Source organism: Vigna unguiculata, chromosome 11 (assembly GCF_004118075.2).
Source record: "Vigna unguiculata cultivar IT97K-499-35 chromosome 11, ASM411807v1, whole genome shotgun sequence".
Lineage (NCBI taxonomy): Eukaryota > Viridiplantae > Streptophyta > Magnoliopsida > Fabales > Fabaceae > Vigna > Vigna unguiculata.
This window is the reverse complement of record NC_040289.1, coordinates 33,630,268-33,646,840: the sequence shown is the minus strand read 5'-3', so window position 1 is coordinate 33,646,840 and position 16,573 is coordinate 33,630,268. Positions and strand designations below refer to the sequence as shown.

Sequence of the window (16,573 nt, the reverse complement as noted above, 5' to 3'; positions counted from 1 at the left end):
GAACATTGGGATTTTGGTATCAGAACTTTTTTTACACTTATTTAACATTATTTCTCATTATTTTTCAATCTCTCTTTTTCTTTAGAAATACAAAAGATAATTTTTGCTAAAACTATCTTATTTACAAAACTTGTTAAATGACGTAAAATATTTTTTTTCTTTTATATTTAATAGATATACGAGAAAAATATTATTAGAATTTGTTTAAAGAATTTAAAGTGAAAATAGTATACGGATGTACAAAATAAAATAAAATAGATTAATAATTCAAATCTATAATACACTAATCCCTCACAAAATTATTCAGTGAGGAAATGAAGAGGAAATATTATATATTAAACCTTAATTAATCAAGTTATTAGTTTCTTTAAGATAAAAATAGAGATTTTATATTACGAAGCATTTTTGTTTCGAAAAATTTGTACTTATAAAATGCTTATTTAATTATCTGTTAATAATTTTTATAGAGTAAAAAAATCATAAAAAGAAAATACAAACTTCCCAATTAATATATATATATATATATATATATATATATATATATATATATATATATATATAAAGAATTTTGTTTAATATCATTATCTTTTTCTTGTCGGCAAATGAATCTTTATACGTTTGAATGACCTTCTAGTTTGGAAGTTCTGGTAATAGTTCTTCTACAAAGTCAAACGAAGAATAATATGTCATATAAGACAAAACAACAATTATTATATTGCGTTTTTTAAAAAAGAAATTGGAAATTAAGATAACTTGATTAAGGACTATCTTTATATGAAAAAATATTACCAAATTTAAGGGTTTTCTTCAGTTTCTTTTTTAAAATATGATTTAGCATATTAAAGCAGGTAAGTGTGTACAAATATTTCTTTATTACAACCCTTAATATGTGAATTTAAAATATAGTAAAACAAACACATAAAAAACTGAGATATAAGAGTAACTTCGATCATTATTTTTTAGTATGACACTCGACATCAATAATATTCCAACTGTAAGCATGTTACGTTACTATTTAAAACTCACTTTTAATTATGTCATCATTTTTTAAAACATGTTTCAAAGAATTAAGAGAAAATGATGTGTATAAATTATAATTATTAATTTCGAAAAGTATATATATCTCACTTCTGGAAGTACTTAAATATAAACAAACAATAAACATAAAATCCAAATATTGTGAAACTAATATTGGAATTGGATATCTGTCCTATCTTGACTATTTGAAAATTTCATTCAAAATTTGCTGCACATAAAGATTTTGGATAGATTTAGTCTTATCCATATCACTAAGTTAATTGATTTTTCCTAAAAGTAGTAGGAATTTTGGTTACTTTCACTAGCCATGTGTTTTTTATTTGGGTATATAGGTGAGGCTCTGGAAACTATAATAATTATGAAAATAGTTAAACAAAGTTAAATATTAAGTAATTGATAAAATGAATAGGTGATATGATTTAAAAAATTAATATTTTATTAATTATTTAATTTTGAAGATTTATTTTACTTAAAATATTTTTCGATGAGATTTAATAAATAATTATTCAATTAAAAAGATATTAGATATCATATTAAGGGATGTTATTAAATATTATTATGTATTAATATAAATTATGAAATAATTTTAAATATTCTAATGTTTTGTCTTTACATGTGTTTTTTGGTATTATTTTTTAAATAAATGTTTTTTGTAAATTAAAATCATTATTTTATTAATTTTATATTTTAAGTCTGCGTTTCTTTAAAATTAATTATTTTTTTGATTTTTTTAAATTTAATTATTTTTTAATTGTAAAATTATTTACAAAATAAATAAGAAATATTTACAATTAAAAAATAATTTTATAATTATAATAGTAATAATAATAACAATTTTATTATTTTTTTATTATTAAAAGATTATGAACACATGTGCGTGCATGTGTTTTAATAGTATTATTAAATATAATTAGAAATTATGATATGTTTTTAGATATTTTATGATTATACATTAGATATTTTTAGATATTATGAAATATCTTTAGATATTATGAGTTATTATTGAATATAATTATATATTATTAAATATTATTAGAAATTATGAGATGTTTTTTGATGTTATGATGTATTGTTATTAAAAAGTGAAATTAAAATATTGTACGTCTTTATAGATATTAGGTTCATGAGGCTAATGTTTAACGAAAACAATTTAATAGAAAGGATTAAATATGTTTTTTGTTCCTCATTTCTTAAGTTTAAGTAAAATTTAGAATTGGTTCTCTTTGAAATTTTTTACCAATTTAGTCTTTTATCTTTAGAAATGTATGAATTTAGTCATTTTAATCAAATCTTGTTAAGTTTATCTGACATTTCAAACGCATTTCATGATAGTATTTGAATTGTTTACACTGTTTGACCCATTTTCATTTAAATGCTAACTCAAATATTATCATAAAACTCATTTGAAACTTCAAAAAAACTTAACAAAATTTGATTAGAAGGACTAAATTCACGCATTTCTAAAGATGAATGACTAAATTGGTCAAAAATTTCGATGATGGATTAATTTCAAATTTCACTAAATCTAAAGAGACCAAAAACATATTTAACCCTAATAACAATTGTGGCAAGTAAAAAAAAAAAAAAAACCCGAATACTTAATGGTTGAGTTTCAAAAGAAAACAAAGAAATACCAAAAGAGTAAGATGAATGCATCAACTAACATTATTGTTTTTCTTCTTATTTTTATTGTCTTTAAGTTTGTATGGTGAATTGGGTTAAACCGTAACTATTTTTGGTTTGATTATTATACTTTTGAAGTTGGAAGAGATCTTATTTGAAGAGTGTCGAGATTTTGAGAGAAAGATGATATTTTCATGTGAATAGGGTATATGAATCTGTGAATATCTCGAGTCTTAAGAGAAACTAACTTTCATGCTTATAATGTATTGTTAAGTTAACTGGATTATGATTTTTATTTTATTTTAGTATGTTGTTGTTATTTGATTATCAAATTATATTTTTGGTGGTGAAGGTGTTTGAGGTTTTGATTTTTAATTATTATTCTAGAGTTGGAAATTTTATTGTTAAAAGGTGATTACAATAAACAGAGTTAAAGTCATGCTTTATTTATTCCTTTGTTATCGCTATCATAAAGTATAATATTTCACTAATCCATACTTATAAAGATTTTTTGTTCACATTTGTTTTTTAATTTAATCTTTTATATGATTTTTTTAATTAAAATAATTATCTTACTTATTTTGCTTTTAAGTGACCGTTTTTTTAAATGTTAACTGTCTCTTTTGGTTTTATGATTTCTCAAACTTAACTATTTTTTAAATTAAAAATTAAAATTTTATACTGTTTTTATTTGTTATTATCATAATACACATGTGTTATATATATATATATATATATATATATAATATTTATTAAGAAATAAAATATAATATATTTTTTTTATGTTTATTCTGATGTAAAATTTTGGTCAAAATCATATGTACAAAGAATGTCTAAAGCTGGAGCGTCTATATTCCAACATGATTTGAAGTGTGGAGAAATGAAGGGTGATGCGTGGTGACAGTAGTTTGTGGAAAATGAAGGGTGTAGCAGTGGATTATTTTGATAGAACATGTTTTCCACGTTTTAAATAATTATAAAATTGGGGTTGATGTTGAGAATGGTTTCAGCAGTGATCTCATACTAACAATGAATGAGTGTGATTTTGTTGATCTTGATTTGAAGGTTGGTAGGGTCATGTGAAGGGAGTTCCTCATGGGAATTGCTCTGTCACTTCAAATCAAACCACGTTCCTGCGCGACACTGACAGACACATATTATTATCCTCTCTCCGATATAATTTTTATTTTTAAACTTAAACTTAAAATTAAAACTTATTTTTATTTTAAATTTTTTAACTTTAAAACTAAATAAATATTCCTTTTAATTTAATACGTCAAATTTATATGTTAAATAATATTTTAATTAAAATGTATAACCAACTCAAACATCCACTTAAACATAGATTAATATATCAACAATAACTTATATATTTAGATTATAAAAATTATATTTATGAGTTTTAAATTTGATAATAAACTACATCAAAATTTAGAAAAAGTTAAATTTTAATTTTATTCAAATTTAAGAGTTAAATATATTCTTTAATCAAATATAAATAATATAACTGTTTTATACAAGAAAAAAAAAAGAAATTTATTGTTAATGAACCATAAATATCTAAAGGGTGTCTCTTTCATATATTTATAGTGAAAAAAAGTAGGTTACGTTATTTCTTTTTTTTCATTTTAGGTAGTGGAAATTGTCAAACATAAAATGAAGTTTTTTTATTTGAGAGCAATGTAGATTTTGTTTGTATAGATTGTTCGTATCTTAATATCTTGAAAGTTGTATTGCAATCCATATGGTGAAGCTACTCATAACCAAACATATTTGATTTACTCATCATTTCGGATATAGCAATATTATATTTATATTTCTAAATATCCAACTTTTGATGGGTAGTATATTATTTTATTCATTCTTTAACCAATACTAATTGACTTTAATGTCTTCCAGTGGCAATTGTGGGAGAACAAATAAAATGACGTCATTGATGACTCTGAATCTTTTGCTACAGAGACATAAGATCTACTTGTATTAATATCTAAATATCTAAATTTACTGTTCTCGAAAACCAAAACATGTTTTGTTTTCAAACAGTGGCAGTATACTTAATAGATAACAATAAAATGTGTCAATTGATGAGGAAACAGTTTTGTAAAATCTATCGCCGTGGGAGATAGTTTTGTAACCGTTTGTTTTTTTTTTTTAACATTTTAAATGTGATAGTTGAGGTTTTTTTTAATATTTTTCATTTTTTTTATATTACAGGTAGTGGTGGTGCAAGGTCATCGAATAATATAAGCTACTCAAGAAAGAGAAGAAAAAAAGAAAAAGGAAGAAATTAAAAATGAAAAAGTGAAGAGAAATATATTTCAAAATTTCTTTCTATCAATAACATAAAACTATGTTTTAAAATAAACGTATCATATCAATTATTTTACATTATGAAATAAATATATCAAACATGAACAATTCAATGTTTCAATTTCATGAATTTTGATCCGTCAACTATCAACTAACTTTCCAAAGTTTGACTAGATTTACTAAACATAATAATTATAGAATCAAAAGAAAAACACTTTGAGAGTTAAGAAAATTCTTGTTCTTATGACATCCTTTACTTGTATACCTAATTCTCATGACCCGGTCCAGAATAATTGCTGGACCTTCCAGAAACTTCACATGCCTCAAGAAGTTTTCAATGTACGAAGAAGAATAAACACACAAGTCAGAATATTTGACTAAGTAATAGTCAAAGTTTTCAATTAGTAGTTTGAGGTTGTATTCAGAAACTTCTTCAGAAGCAAAATAATGCACTTTGAAAGTGTAAACCCTCTCCCACACATATTTGGTAAGAAAAATCCATAGGGTTCCTTCTTCTTACACACCCATATTTTCTTTCTGCACCTGGTGTTTTCATTCAACCTCCAAAACTTTCTCTTTTATTCACTGGTATCTTTTATTGTTAAGGAAAATTTTCAATAGATTTTACATTGATTTTTGAGTTATTTTAAAATTATGTAATATGAAATTATATTATATTAAATGATCCAACATGATAATTTCAGATTTGGTAAAGTCAGAGGTCATATGATTCGGAAGTCCATCTTAACATTTTGGATTATTTAATTTGGGGTTAAATATGTTTTTGGTATCTCAAGTTTCAGTGAAATCTGGAATTAGTCACTTTTCAAAATATTTGACCAATTTAGTCCTTCATCTCTAAGAATGCGTGAATTTAGTCCTTTTAACCAAATTTTGTTAAGTTTATATGATGTTTCAAGCACATTTCATGATAATATTTGAATTGTTTACACCGTTTGACACATTTGCACTTCAATGTTAACTCAAATATTATCATAAAATGTGTTTAAAATGTCAAATAAACTTAACAAATTTGATAAAAATGATTAAATCTACGCATTTCTAAAGATAAAAGACTAAATTTGAGAGAGCAAAAGCATATTTAACCCTTTAATTTGTAATAGTAATAAATTAACATGTTGATTCTCAATCTAAAAGGACATCGCATAAGAACAATTTTAAATTGTACAATCCAAGTTGTAATTTTAATTTACAATTTGTAAAGTCCACTGGTTGTTTCCATAAAACACAGTAAAAAATATAAGGGTTAAATATGTTTTTGGTCCCTCAAGTTTCAGTGAATTTTGGAATTAGTCTCTCATCAAAACTTTATACCAATTTAGTCTTTCATCTTTCAAAATGTGTGAATTTAGTCCCTTTAACCAAATTTTGTTAAGTTTATCTGATGTTTCAAGCGCATTTCATGATAGTATTTAAGTTAACATTGAAGCTAAAATGTGTTAAACAGTGTAAATAATTTAAATATTATCATGCAATGCGCTTGAAACGTCAAATAAACTTAACAAAATTTGGTTAAAATGACTAAATTCACGCATTTTGAAAGATGAAGGACTAAATTGGTCAAAATTTTTAATGAGGTACTAATTCCAAATTTCAAAATTTCACTGAAACTTGAAGAACAAAAACATATTTAACCCAAAATATAAATAATGAATTTCAGATTGTAAAATGTAAAATATAATTTTAGATTTAATCCAGAAGTCATATTCACATTTGGAATACACGATTCAAAAATATAGTTTGAGTTATACAATTCATAAGTTTAATAATTTCAAATTATATAATTTATAAATATATTATGAATTCTGTAATAAAAAGATATTATGAATTATGAATTAAATGGTCCATAATATATGTCCAAATTGAATTTTTGTTTTAAGATACATAACTTGAAAACATATTCTACATTGAAATATTTTCATGTATTATATAGAGAATTTAAACTTTTCTCGTACCTCGCAAAGGAGCAGGGAGGAATTATGGTGGTACAATAAGGAGAAGGCAATCCATTAGTATCAGTTTAACAACATCAAATGCCAAAGCCCAAAAATTGAGATACAATGATGCCTATCCAATGATAAACAAATAGAAAGAAATTACTTCCTGCACGTCCCATTATTATAATGGGTACGACAAAGGAAAACATCGCTTTCTTCTGAGGATCGCAAATTTGGCCACCTTGGACTGGGGGCTTCAGCCCATCCAAAATGGGACGGACTGGTTTGTTAGCAGCCCAAATACGGTCCGGAATAACCTAAACCACTGATATTTTTTAATTAAAAATTTAGATAAAAATATTTTAAAAAATAAACTATTTAATATTATTCTTTTTTTAAAGTGTAAATATTCAATAATTTTATAACTTAAATTATTAACAATTAGAAATTAAGTTTATAATAGAATAATTTAACCTGTATATGTAATAATTATTTTAAGAATTAGATATGTTTATAATTCCTAAATTTGATAAGAAATTAAAATTTGTTATATTTTATCTCTTAAACTTTAAAATTAAATAAATATAATATTTTTGTGTTAAATGACATTTTACATCGGATTCTGAAACTTCGACTTAAAATGTCATCTAAGACATAAATATGATTAGAAAAATTATATTTATTTATTTTTAAAATTTGGAGACAATATTAAAGTATGAGGCAAAATCAAATTTCAATTTTATGTTAAAATTTAAGGCTGAAAACATTAATTAATGAGTTGAAAGCTTAAAATATATTTAATAATTAAATATGCTTTAATATCTATTTTTATATACAATTAAAAGTTTAAGGGTTAAGTATGTTTTTAGTCTTGAACTTTGACCTAAAATTAGAATTTGTTTCTGTCTGAAACTTCAATACATTTTGATCCATAAACTTTACAAATAGATGAATATAGTCCTTTTAACCCAATTATATTAACTTGTGTCGATTGCATTTTCCAACAAATATTGAATAAAAGATGTGTGAAACCGTGTAAACAAATTTAATACTAACATGAATTGTGTTTGACAAAAAATAATAATAATGTAATTGAATTAAAATGATTATATTTATTTACTTTTAAAGTTCAGGAATAAAAATGAATTAAAATTTCAGACAATAACACATTTTAGTTTTAGTTAAAAGTTATGGTTAAAAAATACTTAACCCAAAAATTAATGGACGAGTTCAGTGATCCATCTTTTAACAATAAGTTAAAATTCTAACCCGTTTTAATGTGACTGACCGGTCGGATTTAACTTTTTTTCATTTATCAAATGAGACGAGTTAAAATTATCTGTGTTGGTACCCTACTTTCTTCGCTCGAATCAAATACCATGTGAAAATGTTGAAAGAAATCATGGACATGAATGAACAATTATTCAAAATAAATGTGACCTAGATGTATTTTGTTATAATATACCACTTGAAGAGTTAGCATTTCGTCTTTATAATATACCACTGAGTTCCAAATAAATATATAAATTCGTAAATTATAAAGCTATTTATTTATTTCCTAATTTTTATATTTAATTTTTGCTCTAAATAAGCTGTTTGCGGTCATAATAAATTTTAAATATACTTTTTTTTAAAGATTATTATGTCAATTAATCATTTGAAATGTATATAAATAATCTGAGTATCATTTATTTATTTGTTATATATTACGCCCTCAATCTAAACATTCTTCACACTTTGTATTTTTATTTCATATATTTAATGATAGTATATTTAAATCATTCGACTGTTGACAAATAAATAAATTATAAATATCATACTACTATATAACTTACACGATTTTTTATGCATCAAGTAAGTTAGTTCATTTTATTTTATAACCATATATAAAACTGCAGGATTTAAAAAGTAGTTAAAAAATTATTATGTACTAAATTGAAGTAAATATCATATCTTATTATATTACAACTTATTTTTAATTTTTATGAAAAATATCAAATTGAAATTTGAAAAGTATTTTTTCAAATTCCATAGAAAAAATTTCGAAAGTAACTCATCTTATATTAGTTTTTCATATTTGATTTAACTTATTTTGAAAATAATAATTACTATTTTGATTTCTTAAAGATATTCTCATTTTTTTATACTTTTTCACATGAAAAAAATACTTCTATTTATACTATTAATACTTTGATAAGTTATTTCGTACTATACGTCTACTAATTAATTCATATTACGCAGAACAACGTCAATTTTATGGTCTAGTAATATAAAAAATGGACAAACTATATTAAATTAAAGTTATTATCTGTAAAATCACAATTTACACCAGCAAAAAACACATGAGTTATCTACAACTTTATTATATTAAAATAATATAATTTTATTAAATTTTCCTACAATTAATTAATATAAAAATAATATAATTTATGAATATATATATATATATATATATATATATATATATAAAGATTATTATGACGGTTATTTTTAAAAAAGGGAATTGTTCAATTATTCGAAATAAAGTGAAATTTCTTAATTATTTGTTTTATCAAAGAGAGAAATTATTTTTTATTACATGTCCATTTAACAACATTGTAAATTAAATTACCAAATCTCTTAACATAATAACTTTACCAATCTTTTATTTATGTCTAATTTAAATTAACAACATTTTTATTTATGAAAAACAAAGAAAAATGAAAAGAGTGAGTGTGTAAATTAAAGAAGGTTGTATAAACCCATATTTTGACAGAACCTAAACAAAACCCTCGCGCTCTCGATTCGCATCGCAACTCACTCTCTCTCACTTGCTTCGCCCCAACCCTACCTTCTTCCGCGGTCAGTTTCTCGCGTTCTCTGTACTTGAAGTGTTCTACCATTTATGCATTTTGATTCTCGATCTTGTTTCGGTTCGCAAGCTCCTTTATGTTGTGTTCTGCATCAGCTTCTTAACTTCTACCATTTCAAATCGCGTTTCTTTTCTTCCTCCATTTCTCACCCTCGCGTAGTAAATCTATGCTGCTTTCTATTGTCCGAGCCAAACCCTGATTCTTTCGTTTTTTGATAGGATGGTGTACAGGAATAGCTAGACCTGAATTTTATTAAGACTTGAGAATGACTTAGTTGATAGAAGTGAGAATTGCATTTGCAGTGTGTAACCTATAACTAGACACAAAGGATTGAGGTTTTATTGTGTGGACTTTGGACATAGTGGATTATTTAATTTTATTTAATATACAGGATGTATATTGTTTTCCTGTTCTCTTGATAGATCTGTGTTATTTTAGTAGTTTGATGGTAAAAACTACCATATTTATAGTTTTTTTAAGCGTAACCCGAGTGATGTACATGATAAGAGGCTGGTTTATTGTGTAAGGTGGAAGGAACAATGTAATCTGGCACTATATATGCATAGGGCTATAGGGCAGTGCTTCTTTAGGGTGCATTTATTTTTTTACGTGATTGTGTTGTTGTTCTTTTTCAGTTGGCCTGATCCTCTCATATAAACGTAGATACTTTTTTTTTCTTTTTTTCTGTGATTGATTACGTGACATTATTTGATTCTGTATTCAGGTGATTGCATTTGAATTTTCCTGTAATGGCGGTAAGTTACATGCTATACAATTTTGTATTTTTCTATTCCTACCTTTTTTTTTTTCATCTGAGGATTTCTTTTGTGGTGAATGCTATAGATTGATAGAATTTTTAAAGATGAAGCCAGTGAAGAAAAAGGGGAGCGAGCCAGAATGGTTAGCATGTTATGATCTTATGTTTGTGCCTTGTTTTCTTGAGAATAGTATAATGTTTATGATCTGTATCAGTGAATGTTTCCGTGCATTATTATTTTTACGAGTCTAGGAATATTTGGTTTACTCTAATTATCTATGTTGAATGATTTGGTTTTGTGCAGGCTTCTTTTGTTGGAGCCATGGCTATTGCTGACTTGGTCAAGACAACCTTAGGGCCAAAGGGAATGGTAAAATCTCTTCTTGGCTCATTTTGATAAGTGGTGGTGATAAATGCTTTATTTTCTACTCTTAGCTAATTCATATGTCTTGGATGTGATTACTGCAGGATAAAATTTTGCAGTCTACAGGTAGAGGACGTGAAGTTACTGTCACTAATGATGGGGCTACAATCTTGAAGTCCCTCCATATTGATAACCCAGCTGCTAAAGTCCTTGTGGGTATCCTTATTAATTTTTATTGTTGTGGTGAAAACAGCTTAGAAAATTTGGATTTTGGAGAGAGCTAATGTGAAATTCTTATTCATGTTACCTAAGGGTTTGATAGTTACTTGATGAATAGTTTTTTAACCATGGAAAATGCGTAATATAATGAATCCAAAGTGAGAAGTCATGATTTTGAATTTCTGAAGCAGATGTGAAACTCCTAGTTTCATGGAAGTCTCTAATCACCGTAAAGTTAATTGATGTAGGTCTGGAGCCAAAACCAAAAAACAGACTACAATCTGGATATTTAAAGGATACCATTAATTTAAGGAACCAGCAATTTTAAAAGACATACTAGGATACATTTATCTCCTTTTTGAATCTGCAGAAGAAATGCAAAAGTACTATGTTCTAGTTCACCACTATATGGCACCCACCAATGTGAGGCAGCATAAGTGAACAAAAGCAGAAAAAGGATCTCCAAATTTCTCAAAATAGTAACTCAAAAGTCCCTTTACACTAGAATCATGGATGTGGATGGCCAATTTTTGAATAATTTTAAACTAGTGGTAATGTTATATGCTACATATTTATCTTTAAGGTGGCAAGCAATTTGTTGCAGAACACCCATCCAGATAAGGTTGAGTGTTTGCTCATTTGTAATTTTGCTTCCTTGTGAGTTATAGTTCATAGTTCACAGTTTCAAGTTTTGGAAGCAACCTCTCTAGTTTGGAATGCGAGGGTGAGGTATAATGTTGTGTGCATACCCAACCCAGATCCTACTTGGTGGGAACCATGTTTGTTCGGTCATCCTTACCAGTTATTAGAGAGCATTGGTGTGGGTATATTTTTCATTTTTAAATCTTAAGATAACCATCCTTAATATAAGTTAGACATATCAAAAGTACAAGATGATGAAGTTGGGGATGGAACCACCTCTGTCGTTGTTTTGGCTGGTGAACTTTTAAGGGAGGCGGAAAAGCTGGTTGCAGCCAAGATTCATCCAATGACAATAATATCAGGTTCAATTCTTTTCTTTTCTACAATGGCTCAACTGCCCTTATCCTGAAAATGTTATGTTTTCATATTAATGAATTTTCTACTGGCAACTTCAGTGGTTCACACTTTGAATACAAGACAATATATTCATTAAGTAACTGTATTGGATAAGAAAGCTACATCTTCCTTATTGTGCATCATCTGTTTCTAAATTGTATTTTGAATAGCATGTCTTTCGTTGATGTCTGACATATCGAGTGTTACTTTGAAGCTTGATATTAAGCAGGGAATGCAAAACCTAGTGTTAAACAAATTTCGTGCTTGTTTTCTAATTAAAGTAAGAATTAATTTTTTGATGCTTGTTATTGAGAGGTGTAGTAATATAAGTAGTCAATGAAAATTCCATTGTCAATCTTTTATTTCCCTTGTTTTGAATACTTCCCTATATGTACTTATTTTTCCACATGGTTTCTAGGTTTCCGAATGGCAGCAGAGTGTGCTCGAAATGCATTGTTGGTGAAGGTTGTGGACAACAAAGATGATTCTGGTATTTTTTTCTTCCACTCTTTTGTAGGATTTGTTTTCAGGGTTTTATAATTGTCTCTATTGTCTTGTAAACACTGTAGTTATGTTAGAAGGACCTGGGCCAGGTATTTAGGCATTCTTGTGTCGTGTTATCTGATATATTGATATAATTTACTGGAATGTGCAGAGAAATTCAGGTCAGACTTACTGAACATTGCAATGACAACTTTGAGCTCCAAGATTCTTTCACAGGACAAGGAGCATTTTGCAAGTTTAGCTGTGGATGCTGTAATGAGGCTGAAGGTAAATTCGTGCGTATCCTACTGAATACCAGTTTTCAATTTTAATAGATATAGCAAATGGAGTCTTTGCTGTTAGCCAAATTTTCTTCCTTAGACAATTTCTGAACAGCAGATGAATTCCAGTCTTGATACACCGGATTCAAACTTAATCAATTTATTTTACCACATACTTGACTGAACTTTCTTGAACCTTTCTTGAACGCATTAGTAGAAAGTTGGATTACATAACTATTTTTATAAGATTATGTGCTGCTTCATAATAATTTCTTATAGTGTGAATGTGGCTATTCAAATGTATTCCAATCCATAAATAACAATATACCTGTGGTACGATTTCATAATAGTGAATTTGGAATACTCTGTAAGAACTAACAAATTATTTGTTTAACTCTTTTTTTTGCTGGCTTATGACAGCTTTTCATGTAGAGTAGTGATTTTTCCCATTTCTAGATGGCCTTAAAATAGGAAGTTTCCTTCAGTTGTTTTGTTAATTTTGTAATATGGGCTATTCAATGATTTTGCAGTGCAAACAAATGTTTATTATTCTTCAATATTTATTTTATTAGTTTGAGTTATATTTTGATTAAGTATGTCTTTTCATTCTTTCATCTTATATTCATCCTTTCCATGGTGTTTTCAAATGCAGGGAAGCACTAATTTAGAATCTATCCAGATTATAAAGAAACCTGGAGGCTCACTGAAGGATTCATTCTTAGATGAAGGGTAATATTGCTGAAAAGTTGGACTATTTTGCAGTTTGCAAATAGGAATTCTTCAACTTGTTGCTGAATCTTTATTATCTTTTTATGTTGAGTTGCACAAGCTGTTTCCAAGAAACTTTCGCAGAGTCGTGCTCATAAAAAAAACATGATTATCAACTTCTGCAATATCTTGCATAATGAAGGATTTTGTGATAGCAATTTTTTCTTTTTTTCTTATAAGCATTACTCTGGCAAAGTGTAAGCTATATTAATTGAATTCATATTTTTTGCCAGATTCATTCTTGACAAGAAAATCGGTATTGGACAACCCAAAAGGATTGAGAATGCAAAGATACTGGTGGCCAACACTGCCATGGATACAGACAAAGTGAAGATATACGGTGCACGCGTTCGTGTTGATTCTATGGCTAGAGTTGCTCAGATTGAAACAGCTGAGAAAGAGAAAATGAGAGAAAAGGTGCAGAAGATAATAGGTCATGGTATCAACTGTTTTGTTAACAGGCAGTTGATTTACAATTTTCCAGAGGAGCTCTTTGCCGATGCGGGGATATTGGCTATTGAGCATGCTGATTTTGATGGTATTGAGCGTCTGGCTCTGGTAACTGGCGGTGAAATTGCATCAACCTTTGATAATCCCGAGTCTGTTAAGCTTGGGCAATGTGACCTTATTGAGGAGATTATGATTGGCGAGGATAAACTAATTCATTTCTCTGGTGTTGCCATGGGGCAGGCCTGTACAATAGTTCTGAGAGGTGCTAGGTACATTTTATTCTTGTTATTACAAAATTCCTTTCTAGTGTTCTTTTACATAGTTAGGCAATTTAATCTTGATAAATGCTACATCAAATTTTGTCAGCTGAAGTTTTTTGTATTTTGGCCATAGGGTTTGTTTGTGATGTTCTGCTTCTATCAACCTTGACCAGAATCATTAACTATTTGTGGTGGATTATAATCTTATGCTGTTTCCATGATAACACAGTGATCTAACTACCAAGTGCTGGATTTCTGAATGCTACTTACTTTATTTGCTTGTCTTAATATCTTCATGTCATCATAATGAATTTAGGCCTTTATGTAGTGCTGTTCCAATATTATATTTCAGTCAGTGCATTGTGAGCTGGACATGCTCAGGATTGTTTTATTTGTATGAATAGACCCTTTTTTTAAACAAACTAGAACAAATGTTGTTTGTATGTGCAACTTTAAGTCTGATGCATCTGCTTTTTTGGCAGCCACCATGTTCTCGATGAGGCTGAGAGGTCTTTGCATGATGCCCTGTGTGTGCTATCACAGACTGTAAATGACAGCAGAGTGTTGCTTGGAGGTGGGTGGCCCGAGATGGTGATGGCAAAGGAAGTGGATGCATTGGCTAAGAAAACTCCAGGAAAGAGGTCTCTTGCTATTGAGGCATTCTCCCGTGCACTTTTGGCTATCCCAACAATCATTGCTGATAATGCTGGTTTGGACAGTGCTGAGTTGATTTCTCAGCTCCGTGCAGAGCATCAGAAGGAGGGCTGTACTGCAGGAATTGACGTTATTTCTGGTTCTGTAAGTATTGAAACCAAGAGTTTGGTGAATTTGTTGAGTGATTATTATGATGTAGGATATTGCCTTGTTTCTGTTTTCTCTTGGGTCTGTTGTATGAAGTGCACTCTTGTCAGAAGAGCCATTTCATTTGTAATGTAATGTTTTATTGTCATCTTATTTATATTGGTAGCTGATCGATCGTTTTTATTTTTCACTGGTCATGCACTGATTTCTGGTTTAGGGTTAAAGGGTTTTTAGGTTCATATACTGATTTTTGGTATTTAGTTTGATGTGCCCCATCAAAATAAAAAATATATGTATATGTTCGTGGAGGGTATGTGCCTAAGACTGGGTGAGTTAGGACCTGTCATTAATGAGTGTGTTCAAGTTTAACATGTTAGTAAGAGCAGGATTTTACGAGGGTTTATGTATAGTTGTCTGCATTTTTGTTCTACTTTTACCTGTGTTTTTGTTTTTGTGGAAGGTTGGAGACATGGCTGAACGGGGTATATGCGAAGCATTCAAAGTCAAACAAGCTGTATTGCTATCTTCAACAGAGGCAGCTGAGATGATCCTCAGAGTTGACGAAATAATCACGTGTGCTCCAAGGAGAAGAGAAGATAGAATGTAAAATATGGTGAAGGTACCTTGGCATTTTCTGGCGTACCATTAGCGAGTGCTGTGATTTTGATATGGTGGTTGTGATTGGAAAAACTGTTTGTAATGCTAAAAGTTTGTTAGGTAAATTTTTGATTTGTTTTGCAACCCAGTCGCATGCTAGTGGATTGGGGTGGGTGGCAGGGTCAGGTTAATGGATAAATTTTGCGTAATTTATTCCTGCCCTGTACTTATAGTTAATTATGTTATTTGAATTTAAGACACTCTTTCGAAGATATCAAGTTTTTTCCTTTAACTTGCGTCATACACCCACTTCTTACAAAAAAAATTATAGACAATATTTATTCTGTTACAAATTAAAACTGGTTTCAAATTTGCTTAGCTAGTTAATTACTACCATTAGAAAGAGACAAGAATGACTTTTATGTTGTAGTGATTTCATCGAATGGGCAATGCCACAGAAATCAGAGTAACCTTTCATGATTGTAGTGAATGGGCAATGAATCATTTCAACATTTTCTTCCTGCACCCCACAAAAGTTGTAATTCCCAAACCATTTTTACTACAATTAAAATAAAAATCATTAAATATCATTATTCTTTATACTTTCCATAGTGGGTGTTGTCTCAACTAACTATGCAAGGGGAGAGGAGACGCAAAGGTAAAATGGAATATTTGAATTTAGGGGTTGCAGGGACAAAAAGTGGGGTGCATGAAGAATAGCCCATTTCAGCAATTTATAAACATCTCTATTCAATTGGTCAAGATGACAGAAAG

At 28.2% G+C, this 16,573-nt stretch overlaps 1 protein-coding gene across 1 annotated transcript; it reads left to right on the top strand.

Moving 5' to 3' along the window:
• Positions 1-9,663: 9,663 nt before the first annotated feature.
• On the top strand, positions 9,664-16,091 carry LOC114169642 (T-complex protein 1 subunit beta-like). Its single transcript, XM_028054884.1, has 12 exons — positions 9,664-9,770; positions 10,506-10,536; positions 10,625-10,681; positions 10,843-10,908; positions 11,007-11,118; positions 11,997-12,125; positions 12,578-12,649; positions 12,815-12,930; positions 13,576-13,652; positions 13,925-14,410; positions 14,884-15,199; positions 15,663-16,091. The coding sequence occupies exons 2-12, from the start codon at positions 10,531-10,533 to the stop codon at positions 15,807-15,809; spliced, it is 1,584 nt and encodes a 527-aa protein (XP_027910685.1). The 5' UTR covers positions 9,664-9,770; positions 10,506-10,530; the 3' UTR covers positions 15,810-16,091.
• The last annotated feature ends 482 nt before the right edge of the window (positions 16,092-16,573 follow it).

What these genes read in the sequence shown, in the direction of transcription:
- LOC114169642 (XM_028054884.1), top strand. An exon ending in CCTTAGGGCCAAAGGGAATG is followed by an intron (nt 10,909 to 11,006) that starts GTAAAATCTCTT and finishes TGATTACTGCAG; the next exon opens with GATAAAATTTTGCAGTCTAC. An exon ending in ATGCTGTAATGAGGCTGAAG is followed by an intron (nt 12,931 to 13,575) that starts GTAAATTCGTGC and finishes TTTCAAATGCAG; the next exon opens with GGAAGCACTAATTTAGAATC.